Genomic DNA, 15,857 nt, shown 5'->3' with positions numbered 1-15,857 from the left:
TCACATATTTTTAGGGGACGGACTAAGAATAAACAAAAAAAGAAACACAATAATATATAATCTTAAACACATAGGGTGCAGAATTCTCATATGGGTATTCTGAAAGCTTGAGATCGAGTTATCACAACCTCTTCTTTTCCCTTATCAAACGTGCATTTTTGACCGCACAAATTAAAACATTTTTCAAATACTCATCACTTGCACAAATCCGTTTTGATATAAGCTTTATTTAAAAAAAAAAACCTTTTAACGATTGCAACCGTAAAACTAATGCTAGCTTCAATATTCCATAAACCTTAAGGAAAAATGGCATGCTTTTCGGTTTACCCAACATTGAAGCTAACGTTGGTTTATCGGTTGCAACCGCAACCGTTGAAAGGTGTTTTTCAAAAATAAAGCTTATGAAGACGAATTTGTGCAATCGACGAGTGCTAAATATTTGAACAATGCTTTAATTTGTGCGATCAAAAAAGAAACACTTGATAATGTAATAGAAGTTCATGTATAGACTCGATTTTAAACTTTCAAAAACCAAATACTAGAATTCCGCAACCCATGTGTTTAAATTTATTTATTATTGTGTTTCTATATTTGTTTTGTTTACATAAACACGATAAATAAAAAAATTTGAAACGTTACCCGTAAGATTTTGTTCTAGATCCACCACCGGCATTCACTTCCCCATAAACTATAATTCAAAACAATAAACACTTTCCATCTTAACAACTAGATATAGATCATAGATATCAATGATTTTACCATTATCCAAAGTTGGAGGAAATGGCCGCTTATTAGATAATCGCAAGTAAACATATAAGTACCATTGAACCATGTCAAGGATTTTGATTTAAGTAAAGATAGGTGTTAACATTTTTCGAGTCTCGTTTTATCATTAATCCAAATGCAATCTTCAAATGATTCTAAGGTTAGGGATTAGACTGTAACAAATGATTATCGGAATGGTCTATATGTTCGATGATACTTAAATCAAGATTATCAATATCAGTTTCCAAATAACTATCTCTCTTCTCCGTATGTGTTGGAGACACATTCTCTTCTTCGTTAGTATTTGTGTAACCATTTTCAATAACTATTGACTCTCATTTATTGTGTTCTTTAGTATGAATGCTGAGCATATATGACAAGTAACATTTGGTTCCTTCCGATCAAATGTCAAAACCATGAAGGCGTAATCGTTCAAGACTCAATATGTTGCGATCCAGATTCGGTGTATAAAATACTCTGGGAATCACGTAACACTGATCATGAAGATCGACATTTACGTTAATTTTAACCACAACCCTTATAAACAAGAAATTATACTAAAAAGACCAATTTAAAGTTCACTTAATCTAGGTTTGGAACTTAAAACAAAGGTAAGGGGCCAACCTGAAACATCTTCAAAGATATTTATTTTTCACTATAAATTTTGCATCGAACAATTAGGGTGTCCGATTAATTAGGGTTTTCTCTGAAACTAAAATTTCTGGTGATGTCTTCGTCAAAGACCATCGTGCTTAGGAGATCCGACGGTGCTACGTTCGAGGTTGATGAGGCAGTGGCGTTGCACTCTCTGATGATTAAACACAGGATTGAAACGGGCGGTGCTGATAGTACCACCATCGATGTTCCTGAGGTTACTGGCAACACACTCTCAAAGGTCATTGAATACTGCAAGAAGCATGTTGAGGTACCAAATAGCGATGATCTGAAGTCGTTCGATGCCGAATTTGTGAAGGTGGATCAGGCTGTTCTTTGTCATCTTACGAAGGTGTGTTTTTTTCCACATTCTGTTATGTTTAATCATTTAAATTGTTACTTGCATTACATTTATGTTAATTGTTATGTTTTATTAAATTTAAATGTTAATAATGATTCTGTCAAGTTCGATTATTGTTCTAGTCAGCAGATTGATATTCACGTTTTGCTCAGTTATGTTTGTTTTGATCATGAACCGTTTGTTTATGAATATGAACACATTCATTTTATTTTCTTAATAAGAAACAAACATGGACAAGAAAACACTATTCGTTTTATTGGTTTTGTTTGAATCTTTTCTTCAATTATATATATATGAACAACCACAACATTGTTCAGTTTGTTTAATTTAGAGGTTTAATTACATCTATATGGTTTTTCTATTTTCTTTTGTTTTAGGCTTCTTACTATATGAACATCAAGGGCCTACTCGATCTGTCCTGTAAAACAATTGCTGACATGTTCAAAGGCAAGACCGTTGAACAAATTCGTGAGACGTTCCACATCAAGAATGATTTCACTCCAGAAGAGGAAGAGGAATTGCGCAGGGAGAATCCATGGCATTTATTTGTTTAATTTATTAGTTTTGCAATAGTATCTTTGTGTTACAAAGACCATGAACATCCATAATCTGGCTATTTGCATCATGTTGTGATCATTGTTTTTGCGTTTATTTTGGTTAGCGATTTTGTGTTGAATTTGTTATGTGGAATATCGCTTTTGGTTTGGGGTCTAATAGTCTGCTCGGTACCCTGCCGACGTTGCCATTCCATCGGTTTTTCTGCCTCTTTTCTTTCTGGATTAAAAGATTAGTCGGTTTTGTTGCTGAGTTTGACGTTCACTTGGATATCCTCGTATGGTAGCGACTGAGTCGGATCTTATGGCATATCAAATTAAACACGTAAAACAAAACATGTCATGAATTAGTCACCTTTACTTTATCAAGTAAGTTTAGCTTATAAGCTACCGCACAATTTAACTCTTGCTATTATTTAAAAAATATCTCTATTCGCTTTCCATATTTCCTATTTTAAGCCGAGACTTTCAAATTCGCATTATCCCCAGTATGAAACTCCAATAACTGTCTTCTTTTGATTAAATAATTTTTTGTCTGTTGGTACAACTTTCAGTCATCTTTTATCCAGACTCTTTGGATGTTATTTGGGGCTGAAAATTGATTCCTACTCACCTCTATCCAACACTTTCTACTATGCATACAAAGCTTTGAAAGGCAACATTATGATAGTTGTTATACGAGAACTCTATTAATGACAAATGGTGATCCTAGCTAGTTTATTCAGCATCTGTTACGCATGCCCTAAACATGTCTTCCAATGTTCGCATCGTCCTCTCACTTAGTCCATCCTTTTGATGATGACAATTTGTGCTTAAGTTCACTGATGTCCCGATTTCTTGTGAGAGCTTTTCCAAAACCTTGACATATACAGGCTGTCTCAATTGGGCACTATGTTACCTGTTTTCTACCAAAAACTAAATGTTTGTAAGTGTTGACACCTATTGCTCATGATTGCACTAACATAGTTAAACGGCCATGTTTGCGTTGTTAGCCCGTTTGAATATATCACCCGCTTAAATTTAAAACAAAAAGTAAAAAATATTTGGTCATGCATTACAAGTACATAAGGTTTGGCGGTTTATCAACAACCGTGAAGCTGTTAATAACTCCTTCCTATAGCTGTATTAACCATAACTGTCATTCACTAACCTTCCTATAACTGTATTAACGTATGTAACATACGTTATAGTTATAATGTACGATAATAACAATAATACAACAGCAAAGGTTAAGTTTGATACTAACCTTCAATCAACAAATCCTCCATTACCATATACATATAGCAATTTCATTCTCTGTGTATAATATATATTTAGCAGGATAGGACCCACAAAACTCACTGGTTTGTCTCGCCAATAACCCGCTAACCAATTGGATTATGTATAGGTACCAATCATTACCCATTTTTTAAAAGTAGATTAATTTAATGGATCATTTAGGTCATTCTAAATTAGTCAGCGGGTAAATTTGGACATACTCAAATTAGTCAATGGGCTAAGAAGGCAACTCTTGTAAACCTGACTTGCTTCTGGCCAAAATCCAATTTGACCCGACCATATTAATTTTTTCAAATGACCCGAATTCATTTTCCTTAGAATCTGTATTGATCAGAACACGTTCTGACCCGCCACGAAACAAGTGGATCCGGTAACCAGTGTTTCCAAAGATGATTCTCTGTTGTAAACGGCTACACCAGCACGTTTTTTTGTCCGTGTTTTGGAGGAAGAAAGACTCTTTCGGCGCCGAATACAGTGTAAGACAAAACAAAAAAACACATTTTTTTTATAATTTATTTGCAGTGAATAATGACATTTCAAACAATGAATATCCAAAGTAGTCCAACTGTTTGTTGGGGCTCATAACAGCTCATTAACTGTTCCAAAGTTTTAATCCCAAAAACATAATTATCCAAAGCATATGTGGTAAGGCCGACCTTTCTTCTTCTGAAATGTTCCAAACAAAAACATTACAATTCATTAGTTTTTGGAGCATTCCATCATGAAATTTACTACACGAAACATCGATAAATTGTCTAATATGAAAGTAGTGTTCACTATAGAAAATAAAACTCTATCTGCATATCATACCTGAGCTTCACAGCATACGATAGGCATCACACGGTCGTCGTTATATTCTTCAATATTTAGAGCATCTACAACAAGGGGGGTTTCCCCTTGTCCGGACCTACCTGGCAACATGGCCGACAAGCAAGAAACAAACTCTGTCGTTGTAGGCATCAAGTCCGTAGATCAAGTCTTTGTTTGCAAACCTGCAACGACTTTATAAATAGAACAAAAGAGAGAAAGAGGGATTTTTATTTGTCTTAAAAATCATGGTTAAATCTATAGATACAAACATTTATACGATTCCTAAAATTCTCTATATAAAAACCAGTTCTAATCTATCATTTAAATACCTTATTATAATACCACATTTTATTTATAAGTTTTTGGCAAGTCTTGACAGTTCAAACAAAGCTAAGGGGCCCAAATTAAACAATATCTTCTTCACTATAAATATACCGCATCCAAGAAGCTTAGGGTGTCCGATTAATTAGACTTTCCTCCTAAACTAAACTAATTCATTTGGTGATGTTGTCCTCAAAGACCATCGTGCTCAGGAGTTCAGATGGTGATACATTCGAGGTTGATCTGGCGGTGGCGATGAAGTCTCAAACGATCAAACAGATGATCGAAAATGGTGGTGCTGATACCACCATTGATCTTCCTCAGGTCACTGGCAACACACTTTCAAAGGTTATTTAGTATTGTAAGAAGCATGTAGAAGCATCCGATAACGTTGATTTTAAATCGTTTGATGGGGACTTTATGGATGTGGATCAGTCGGTTCTTCTTCATCTTACTGAGGTGCGTTTTTCAATAAGATTTTCTTCAATTTGTTATGTTTAATTTGTTTTGTTAACGAATCGAACCTTTGGTTAGTGTTTACGGTTGTGAACCGCAGTCCTTTTCTTAACTAACAAACACGGACTTTGAATCTTTTGTTTGGTTAAATATAAACGAACATTTACAACCATTGTTCCGTTTATTTAGAGGTTTAATTATGATTCTATTATTATTTATATGGATGTTTTATGTTTTTGATTCAGGCTGCTCACTATCTGAGTATCGAGAGCCTTCTGGATCTTGCTGTTCAAACAGTTGCCGACATGATCAAGGGAAAGACGTCTGAAGAAATTCGTGAGACGTTCAACATTAAGAATGATTTTACTCCAGAACAGCAGGAGGAAGTGAACAGGGAGAATGCTTGGTTTTTTAAGCAGGATTAAATTGTTTGTTTCGCGGTAGTATTGTTGTGTTATAAAAACTATGAACATCCTATCCTAGTATCCTGTATGTGGTTGGTTACATATTAGGGGTGTGCATCTTAAACTCTTGATGGTTTTAATAGTATTCAGTTTACTATTTCTTTTTACATAGACTGGTTATTTGCATTCTGTGATCATTGTTTTTTCATTTATTTGGTTATTGACATTGTCATGAATTTGTATGTGGAATATCGATCAGTTTTGCTTTCGGTTATGAGTTTTGTATTGTGCATTTACAACAGTCTGCTCGGGACCCTTCCGACCTTGCCATTATACCAAAGCAGCTGTTAGTATGGTGCGGTTTCCTAACCTCTTTTTCTTCTTGTTTATAAGACTTGTCGGTTTTCGGTTTTTGAAGAAACACGGATCCGATCCCCTGTTATGGGTCCTGGATCCAATGAGTCCACAGGGTAAAATACGATAACTACTAACACAGTATGAGCATAACTTCCCAAAGTCCAATGACCAGAACATGCAAAACAGACACCGTGAGTCTCGTTATAGGAAAGACAAGGTGGGGGGTCATCCTGTAACCACCCTCCAGCGTGAGAATTAGTAACATTCGTAGTGAAGCAAGTATTGAAGCAAAGTAGACTAAGTGTAGTCAGAATACAAGTGAGTGAGTATGAATAAATACCTCATGCAGGTTGACAAGGTATTTATAGCCGAAGGAGGTAGGAAGGTGATTGGGCCAGCTGTCCTCTTCTAGAAGGTCTTAATAACCGCCTGGACGCGTGTCCTCTTATGATAGGTTGAGCTATACGTCCCATGTGCATGGGTATAACAACCTGGACACGCGTCACCAAATGATAGGACGAATTGCACCCTGGCCAGTTGCACGGTTATAACAAACTGCCAGGTGTCCTTTCATTGGTGGGCAAGTCACGTACTCCTCAAGTAACAATCATGGACGTTCTTCTAGAGTGTAGTTAGTTATTGACAGCTGTTTAATTGGCATTGCCCTCCGGTCATATTGGCGGACCAATGTCTTGTCCCGCGGATGACTTCTGAGGGTGCAAGAATGCTTCCGCACGTGATATGAGGACGTTCTTCCTTTTCTGTGATATGCGGGTGATCCATATGTCCCGCAGGTGATATGTGAGAGACTCCTTTATGACCCGCGGGTTACAATTAAGGGTATTTGGGTCTTTTTGGTACCCTACCTCTATAAGTCCCCCAGTCCAGTGTTTCTTCCGTGTGAAGTCCTTATGCGAGGTGAAATTCTGGACTTAATGTATTTCGGGGGTTTTTTGGATTTTGAAGTTAGGTAGAAAATATCTTCTGTTGGTATAGATAATCATGAAAAAGGACAAGTTGACCACTTGCAGGCGCGTGAACAGATGATGGGACCTTTTTGCCGGCTGTCGCTGTACCCGACTGCGCTGCTTTTCTCTTTTTCGAATTTCCCGCGTGACGTGGCGATTTGTGATTAGGCGATGAATTTCTCTCGCCACTGTTCATATCCCATCGCATTAATTGCGATGGGTATAAAAGGAAGAGAAATATTCTAATCGAAGTTTTATCGCCTCTATTTTCTAATTTCCTTCTTTGCTTTCTCTCTGATAAAGCATTGAACTTTCTCATATACCTTCTTACCAAATTCTTCTGCAATGTCTAATGTTCAAACTGAAGTTGACGAGGAAGAAATTTCGTGGGACTACTCGGAATATGAGAGATTGTTAGAGACTTACGGCATTCCTCTTGAGTAGGAGCCGGAGTTTCCTTCTCCGGGTTCTATAGCCAGTTTGTCTCCCCCTGGTAAAATGGTTGTTTATGCCGATTATTTCACCTGTGGAAATTTTCGTCTTCCTTTGACGAAATTCTTTGTGAAGGTATTAACTGCGGGATCATTTATCTTAGTTACACCCACGTACTGTAATGCGAATTCGCCATTATAAATTTGTATGTATAGCCCGTGACCTGGTACCGCATGTTGATCGTTTTCCGATTTTCTACCGTCTTGCCATCCGTGATGGTTGGTATACTTGTCAAGGATTTCCTGACTGAAGTATTGGATATGAGGTTGAGAAGGTGTCAACCGATTGGCGCAGTAAATATTTTTGGATTTCTGAGGACGTGGTACCTGTTGCCATGGTCCGCCGTCCGGTTAATTCTCGTCTTCCGGACATTGTTACGGCTGCCCATGAGGGGCTTGATTGGTTCCGCACTCTTATGGCAGAACCAACACCGATGCGGGCACTACCTGAGGAAACCCTGGTGTGGGTAGGCATGAGCCGTTTGTGGGCATCGGAGTTTATGGAGCCCATCTTTGTTGACCTACATGAACGTAAGTTACCCTCAATGTTTTTCTTCTTTCCTGAAGTTTTTATGATTAAGTTTTTATCTTTTTCTTTTTTAGGTCGATGTTCTATGTTTAATGCCCTTTTTGAGGACATGGGTTGCGTCCGACATAGCATCCGGGATGCGAGCGATCTACCTATTCATGAGAAAACCAAGTCCCGATTCCTTTTCCCAAAGAAGGTGCGAGCTGAGCCTATTGTTTCAGACGCAACCTTTGAAACAGGTGCGTATGTTTTAAACCCTCATCCGCTAAATGCTGTTACTTCTGAAGGGACAATCGCCATTTTATTATCAAGTGATGATGATGGCGATACCTCTGGTTTTTCTGCCTCTTAAGAAGAGATGGAGTCTAGTGACAATGTCCCCGAATCTTCTTCTATCTCCCATTTACTGGCAGGAGAAGAAAAGAGCCTTATCAGCTTTTCAGGCGAGTCACGCGGATGCACGAGCTGCGGACACTGAGGCGGGACCTTCGAAGAAAAAACGAAAAACTCGACGTCCCAAGAAGCCACAGTTCAATCTTGCTGATCGTATTGATACGGTAGAAGGTATATACTGCTTTTGAAATACTTTATTATTTTGGACTGTTTAACTAAGCGTAACTTTTGTGTAGATCCACTGATCTTACCAGAAGACGTATCTGAGAAGTTGCCTACTCCAACTCCTCAAGTGGAGAAGCAAACATCTCCTCTTCCAGAAAGGGAAGTGAAGGACCAGCCTTCTACTTCTCCAAGTAATATTAATGTGGAAGATCAACCGACCTCTCCTCCAACTGAAACTATTATAGGCGAGAGGGCGTCATCTAGCTAATGCCTTAGCTGGTAGCCAGGAGGTTTTATGTGAGTGACGTACTCTAGGCGGGAAGGTGGGAGAAGCTCGTCGAGTCGCTGAGGCTGCAAAGAAGGAGGCTGAGGAGCACCATGTTGCGGCCCATACTGCTAAATGGAAGCAGGCCGACGCGGAAAACGCCCTAAAAATGAGCAGGATCGCAATGCTGCAGGTGCTCGCCGATGGAAGGAAGCTTGTGAAAAGCAAAATTCCCTTCTCGAGGCTGCTCGGGCCAAGGCTCAACAGGAAAGAGATGATTTGGTCCGGGCGCAAGGAGCAAACTCGGCCCTGGAAAATCAAGTGTCTCTCCAAGGCATTCGAATTCAGGAGCTTGAGGCAGAGTTGAAGTTGCAGATAGAGCAAAATGATCTTAAAGACAAAAGTGCCCTTGAGGTTCAAGCTGCTTATGACTCCCTCCTACAAGCTCATGAGAAAATGGCCGCGGAATCTCGGACGCTTCAAGTGCAAGCCAAACGCACGGAACAGGACCGTCGGTTCCTCACCCGAGGGGTTGATGCTGTAAGCTCTTTCTTCTTTAAGTGTTCATTGCTTACTTCTTATTTCTTATACTGAAAACTTTGTATTTTTATCCTGACAGGTCATCCGCCATATCAAAGGAAGTAAGGAGCTTACTGACAGCTTTGCCAATGTAATGGATGCTTCTTCTTCAGTTGGACGTGTGATAGGCTTTCATGAAGGGATGAATTATGCTCAAAGTAACCGTTCATTCAAAGATCATCCACTTCATGGCCTTGACGTCAAGCAAGAACGTGCTAGACGGGTGAAAGAGCACGATGCCTTGATCTTTCATTTACAAAATGTGCTTCCGGAGTTTGCACCCGCCGAAGATGGCGTGCAGCAGCTGAGGAGTTACATAGGCGATGACTCTGAAGATGATTCTTCGGAAGATACATTGTCGAGGGCTCCGGAAGGCGGAACGACCTCAAATCCTTAGTATAGGTTTAGGTGTTTCCTTACTTGTAATTTGTCTTTCCATGTTTGTAAATTATTCTTTTTGAATATTTAATGAGAAAAATCTTTTTGTAAATATCCAACTGTTTTAAAGGAAATACCTTCAGAAGATATTTTTGAATTTTGAAAGTCGGATAATTTGTATGACGTGGCGGAGAGAGAAATTTTTGGGGACAACTGATAAGACGTGTATGACGTCTTTGACAGTCTGTCTACGGTTTCTTGAGTCTCCCGCCTGACGTGTTAATCATCTGGCGGTCCGCGGTTTCTCTATCTTCTGGCACGCCATCAATCGCATTAATTACGATGAGTATAAATATAGCAGTTGTGATTTCATTCAACCCTTATTACTCTCAAAACTCTTCTTCTTCCAAACACTCTAAGCATATGAGCTCTTCTGAGATTTCTTTCTTCTTCTTATCAGATGGCTGGAGAAAAGAAAGGTACTCCTACTATTCACGATGTCGTTGTAAATCTTAAAGACAAAGATTTTGACGATGTCGTTAACGTGTACGGTCTGGCACCGGAATGGGAGCCAAAACGTCCGGCAGAGGGTTCTGTTGCCACCAGTCCACCACCAAAGAAGATAGCTTTGTATGTGGATCATTTCACGACTGGAAGTTTCCGAATTCCGGTGACGAACTTCGTCCAGTTGGTTTTGACGACCTATGGGATTCATATCTCCCAGGTCCATCCTTTCGGGATGTTACGAATTCGGCACTTCGAATTCTGTTGCCAAGTTCGAAATTTCGAACAGTCTGTCAGCATGTTTGCCGTATTCTAGAAAATGACCTTCCGCGACGGATGGTACAGCTTTGCTTCCACCGGGAAGAACGTTATAGGCACGGAATGGATCTGTAGCCTTCATGGCTGGAAGCCTAAATTTTTCTGGATCCGTGAGGAGGTTATCCTATTCCCGATGACTCGTCGGAAGGCGGAGGAGACCATGCCGGTGGTTCCGGCTTCCGCCCACGAGGGGCTTTCCTGGTTTAAAGCCTTAACTGCTACTCCAACTCCCATGTCACGAAGGGGCAATGGTGAGTGCGAAGATGAGCCGTCTATGGCCTTTTCCCTCGTTGGAACCGTAGTACGAAAAGACTGACAAGAGTAAGTTTTGGGAGTATTCCTTATCTTGTTTCAATACTTCTCAGATTTCTGACTGTTATCATTATTTATGTAGGTGAGGGTTCCGCCTTTAGCACCTTGTTAGATCATCAGGGAGGAATGATGGTGCGCCGCCCAATTCATGAAAGGGATGTGCCTTTTCTTGAGCGCACCCGTTCCAATTTTGTGTTTCCCACCGCGTTTCGCTCAGAACCCATAGTTTCCGAGGTGATGTACGCCAAAGGTGAGGCATACGTTAAGGATTGCATCCAGAAAGGTGAGGGCATTCTAAAACCCCGACATGTGACTGCTATTACTTCCAGCGGAGTGGTTGTACTCTTTTCGTCTAGCGAAGAGTCGTCACTTTGTGAAGGAAGTTTTCCGACTGATGCTAACAAAGTTGTGGACTCCACTGCAGGTCTCACCCGCCAAAGAGCCACTACTAGCCAGATAGCGGGTCAAGATGATGTTGACACTGCTGCGGGAGGAGACCATCCCCAACCCGACGATGTCACTACTGTAGGTGAACGTCCGATTACTTTGTTTATTTTCCATACCTTTGTAATCCCTTTTGTATGAATAAAGAAGGCGTATTTTTATATCCGGTACACTTTGTTTATTTTTCATAATATAAGTGTTTGGAGGATCTTCTTTGTAGGCCAATAAAGGATTACATAACAATTTAAGTTTTAAATGACTGAAATGAAAACTTCTATAAATGAGGCATAAGCCGAATTACAAGAAGTGAAATTACATAGATTGTGAATATCTAATTAGGCACGCAGGCCAAAAGAAAAACAAACTGTATGTAGCATTTCTTTAGTTGGGCCCCATTCCAAGTTCTAGGGATCTCAATCCCATCCAACTTTTCTAACTTGTAGGCTCCTTTAGATAAAACTTTCTGAATTTTATAGGGTCCTTCCCAAGTTGGGGCCAACTTACCCGGAGGCTTCATTATTTCGGAAGACATAGTCTCCCGCATCAAACTCACATCTGTGGACCCGCGAGTTATAATACTTTTGCAACTGTCGTTTGTAATTATGCTGGCGGATCAATGCTAGTTCCCTCCTCTCTTCGAGGAGGTCAAGGTTCATCCGGAGTTCATGATCATTGTCCTCAGTCAGTAAAACTCGGGCGGATGGGATTCCAATCTTGGCTGGAATCATGGCCTCTGTGCCATAAGTTAGACTAAAGGAGGTTTCAGAATTGCAGGAATTCTTTTGGGTGCGGAAGACCCATAGTACGTGGGGCAATTAGTCGACCCAACCCGTCCGTTTAGTACCTAGTCTTGCTTTGATTCCATCCTTGATCGTCCGGTTGGTTATCTCGACCTGACCATTCGCTTGCGGATGAGCTACAAAGATGAAAATTTGAGAAATGTGTAACTCTTTTAACCATTCTTGTAGCCCACTGTCTGCGAACTGAGTTCCGTTATCACTAACGAGTTCCAGAGGAAGACCAAACCGACATATTATGAATTCCCACAGGAATTTCTTAACACTTGCTGCTGTTATGGAAGCAACCGGTTTAGCTTCCACCCACTTTGTGAAGTAGTCGATGGCTACTATCAAGAATTTGACACGTCCGGGGGCTTCAGGGAATGGTCCCATTATATCAATTGCCCATTTCTGGAACGGCCAAGCCGAAGTGACTGGAACTAACTCGTTCTTTGGTCGTAGCGTGTTAGGAGCATGACGCTGGCATGAATCACATTTTCTGATTTCGCGCACAACATCCACATGCATTCCTGGCCAATAATATCTGGCGTTCATTATCTTTGCTATGACCATGCGCGGGCCAGCGTGAAGACCACATATGCCTTCATGAACTTCTCTAATTAGATAATTCGCGTCCTCGGCGTCCACACAACGAAGTAATTGTCCGAGGAAGGAACGTCGGTATAGAACACCATCGTGTAGCTGATAGTTCAAGGCTTTGTGTTTTATCTTCCGGGCCGTTGTCTTTCCTTCTGGGAGAGCTCCGGATGACAAGTATGCTATAATGGGTGTCATCCAGGATTCCACTACCGTTTGGATCACTAACACTTGGTGTTGCGGAACAGACGGGCGATCCAATATTTCGATGCGGATGTCTTTGGCAAAATGTTCAAAGTTTGTTGAAGCCAATTTACTAAGAGCATCTGCTGACTTGTTCTCGCTTCTCTTTATGTGAATGACCTTGCATGAGGAGAACTGAAGCATCAAATCTTTCTCCTGTGATACATATGAAGCCATGATGTCATTCTTTGCTTCATATGTGCCATTAATCTGCCCCGCAATTAACATGGAATCCACACGAGCTTCCAAATGTTTAACCCCAAGCTTTTTAGCAATCCATAAGCCTGCCAAAAAAGCTTCATATTCTGCCTCGTTGTTAGTACTCTTGAAGTCTAACTTTATGACATATGTGAACTCATGGCCTTCGGGATTAACTAGCCTGAGGCCTGCGCCACATCCCTCACTGCTTGAAGCTCCATCCGTGAACAGAGACCAAATCTGTCCTTGCTCAGGAGGTGCTTGAGGTTGTTGCTTGATCCAACATTCTTTCTCCTTGTGTTGCGGGACTTCAGTGATGAAGTCCGCCAACACCTGCCCTTTAATTGCCGGTCTAGGTTTATATTCTATCGCGTGTTCACCTAGTTCGATGGCCCACTTGGCCAATCGCCCAGAAAATTCCGGCTTGCTGAGGACATTTTTAAGCTTGTATCCGGTTAAAACGTTGATGGGATGCCCCTGAAAGTATCTACGGAGGCGTCGTGCTACATATACCAATGCCAAGACTAGTTTCTCTAGCATGAATATCTCGTCTGCGGGTCTGACAGTGTTCTGTTGACGTAATAGATCGGTGTTTGAACGTTTTTTCTATCCGTCAGAAGGACAACTCCAATAGCAATGTCTGATGCTGACAGATACATTGTTAGAGGTTCTCCCGCATAAGGTGCTGTCAACGTAGGTAGTTCCATCAAACATTTTTTGACCTCCAAGAAAGCTTGTTCCGCTTCCGCGGTCCATTTGAATTGTGCATTCTTGAGGCAGTTTCTCAGTGTTGTTACAAAAGGATACGACTTGGCGGCATGGTTCGCCAAGAAACGATTCAAAGCAACCAAGCGACCGTTGAGTGTCTGAACTTCCTTGAGGGAGGAAGGAGAAGGCATGCGGGCTACAACTTGGACTTTATCCGGATTAGCTTTGAAGCCTGCACCCGTGACAATCACTCCGAGGAATTTTCCTTCCTCTATCCCGAACAAACATTTAGCTGGATTCAGTTTCATATTGATGCTCCTCAAGGTTTCAAATGTCTCTTCGATATCTCTCAACATCTGGTCTTCCTCAACACTTTTGATCACAAGATCGTCCATATAAACTTCCAAATTTCGACCAATTTGTCCTTTAAACGCTACATCCATCAACCGTTGGGATGTGGCACCTGCATTCTTCAATCCGAAGGGCATCATTTTGTAGCAAAAAGTGCCTTGATCGGTGCGAAACGCTGTTTTATCTTCATCGCCCGCAGCCATGCGGATTTAACGATAGCCTTTGTAGGCATCCAAGAAACATTTGAACTTGAATGGTGCCACAGCGTCGACTTTGTGATCTATTTTTGGAAAAGGATAACAATCCTTGGGACACGCCTTGTTAAGATCCTTGAAATCTACGCATATCCGCCACGTCCCGTTGCTTTTGGGAACTATAACCGGATTGGCGACCCAGGTTTGATACTGAATTAGTCGGATGATTCCAGCCTGCAAGAGGTCCTGAACTTGCTCATTCATTGCTTTTGTTTGTTCTGGACCCATCTTACGCTGTTTTTGAACGATCAGTGTAAACATAGGACTTACCCTCAGTTTGTGTTCCGTAATGCTCCGCGGGACACCAGACATGTCCGCGGGCTGCCATGAGAAAACATCAATATTTTTTGACAATAGCTGCTTCAGAAAAGTTCTTACTATCTCGGAGATAGCAGGTCCAATTGTTACAGTTTGATCAGGAAACTTCTTGTTCAAAACCCACTTTTCAGGCTCAGTTCTTTGAGCCTGTTTTGGAATTTTGCTGGGTTTTGAACTCTCAGTTGCAAAGCAATGTCGATTGACATGAATTATTGCCACTCCGGTGGGTGTTGGAACTCCCACCGCACCGTGAGCAGTTGACGGATGAGCATTGAAGTGACCAATGGCTTCCCGTCCGAGGATGATATCATGTTTCGATGTTGCCGGCGGAACTAGGAATTCAACCTCCTCGGTCCTTGAACGAACTCCATTGCTCAAGGTAACCGGGAAAGAAATCACCCCACGCGGATGCATTATTTCTCCTCCGAATCCTGATACTGGAGCATGAATAGGTTTCAACCTCTCTTTATCTTCGTCATCCAATTGCTCAAAGCACTGTTCGTACATTATGTCGGATGTACTTCAGTGTCAAAGAAAACATATTGGGAACGATAGTGACCGAAAACAGCAGTGATAATTAAGGGATTTTTGTTACTGGGACCGCCTTTGACTCGCGGAAAAATCATTGGTTTATTTTTCCATTCTTCCTCATCACATTCTCCTCTCTTTCCTCCCGTCTTTCGTCCGCCCCTGATCATATGGATGTTCAAGTCCTTGACTTGTTTTTTGGATGGGCCCTGGATGTCCCGCATAGGAGCTTTACCAGTCCCCGGCTTTCCATCTTTCACTAGGGGTCCAAGCTTACCGGACTTTACAGCCGCTTCAATTTCGCTTTTTAAAGCATTACATTCGTTCGTATTATGGCCAATGTCATTATGAAATGAACAATGTTTTTTGTTATCGAGGAATGACCTCCTCGTGAGTGGTTGGGGCTTCCGGAAGTTCACGTTTTCAGTGGTGAGGATTTCAGCGGGAGTTTTCGAAAGAGGAGTCCACCTATGAGGACCTCGACTCGAGGGTCCTGTTTTGTTCTTATTTCCAATGAGGGATCTTACATCAAATGGTTTTGATGCCTCTGTATTTGGCTGAAGTCTTGAAAAAAT

At 41.1% G+C, this 15,857-nt stretch overlaps 2 protein-coding genes and 1 pseudogene across 2 annotated transcripts; 2 read left to right on the top strand and 1 right to left on the bottom strand.

Moving 5' to 3' along the window:
* The first annotated feature begins 1,408 nt into the window (after window positions 1–1,408).
* Window positions 1,409–3,607, top strand: LOC143563669 (SKP1-like protein 1A). The gene is made up of 2 exons (XM_077051189.1): window positions 1,409–1,771; window positions 2,158–3,607. Exons 1-2 carry the CDS (start codon window positions 1,493–1,495, stop codon window positions 2,332–2,334), a joined length of 456 nt encoding a protein of 151 aa, XP_076907304.1. The 5' UTR covers window positions 1,409–1,492; the 3' UTR covers window positions 2,335–3,607.
* Window positions 3,608–4,828: 1,221 nt separating this feature from the next.
* On the top strand, window positions 4,829–5,708 carry LOC143563573 (SKP1-like protein 1A; annotated as a pseudogene).
* An 8,683-nt stretch (window positions 5,709–14,391) lies between these two features.
* Window positions 14,392–15,261, bottom strand: LOC143566823 (uncharacterized). The gene has a single exon (XM_077053434.1). The coding sequence runs from the start codon at window positions 15,259–15,261 to the stop codon at window positions 14,392–14,394; it is 870 nt and encodes a 289-aa protein (XP_076909549.1).
* Window positions 15,262–15,857: the final 596 nt, after the last annotated feature.

The sequence above is a fragment of the Bidens hawaiensis genome, unplaced genomic scaffold, assembly GCF_021521415.1.
Source record: "Bidens hawaiensis isolate Kalapana, Puna unplaced genomic scaffold, B.hawaiensis_p1.1 tig00000097_1, whole genome shotgun sequence".
Lineage (NCBI taxonomy): Eukaryota > Viridiplantae > Streptophyta > Magnoliopsida > Asterales > Asteraceae > Bidens > Bidens hawaiensis.
Note: the sequence above shows the minus strand (reverse complement) of the source record. Positions and strands in the feature narration are given on the sequence as shown.

Coding starts and splice junctions, on each gene's coding strand:
- LOC143563669 (XM_077051189.1), top strand. CDS start 1,493: ATGTCTTCGTCAAAGACCATCGTGCTTAGGAGATCCGACGGTGCTACG. Junction 1,772..2,157: donor TTCTTTGTCATCTTACGAAG/GTGTGTTTTTTT, acceptor CTTTTGTTTTAG/GCTTCTTACTATATGAACAT.
- LOC143566823 (XM_077053434.1), bottom strand. CDS start 15,261: ATGTACGAACAGTGCTTTGAGCAATTGGATGACGAAGATAAAGAGAGG.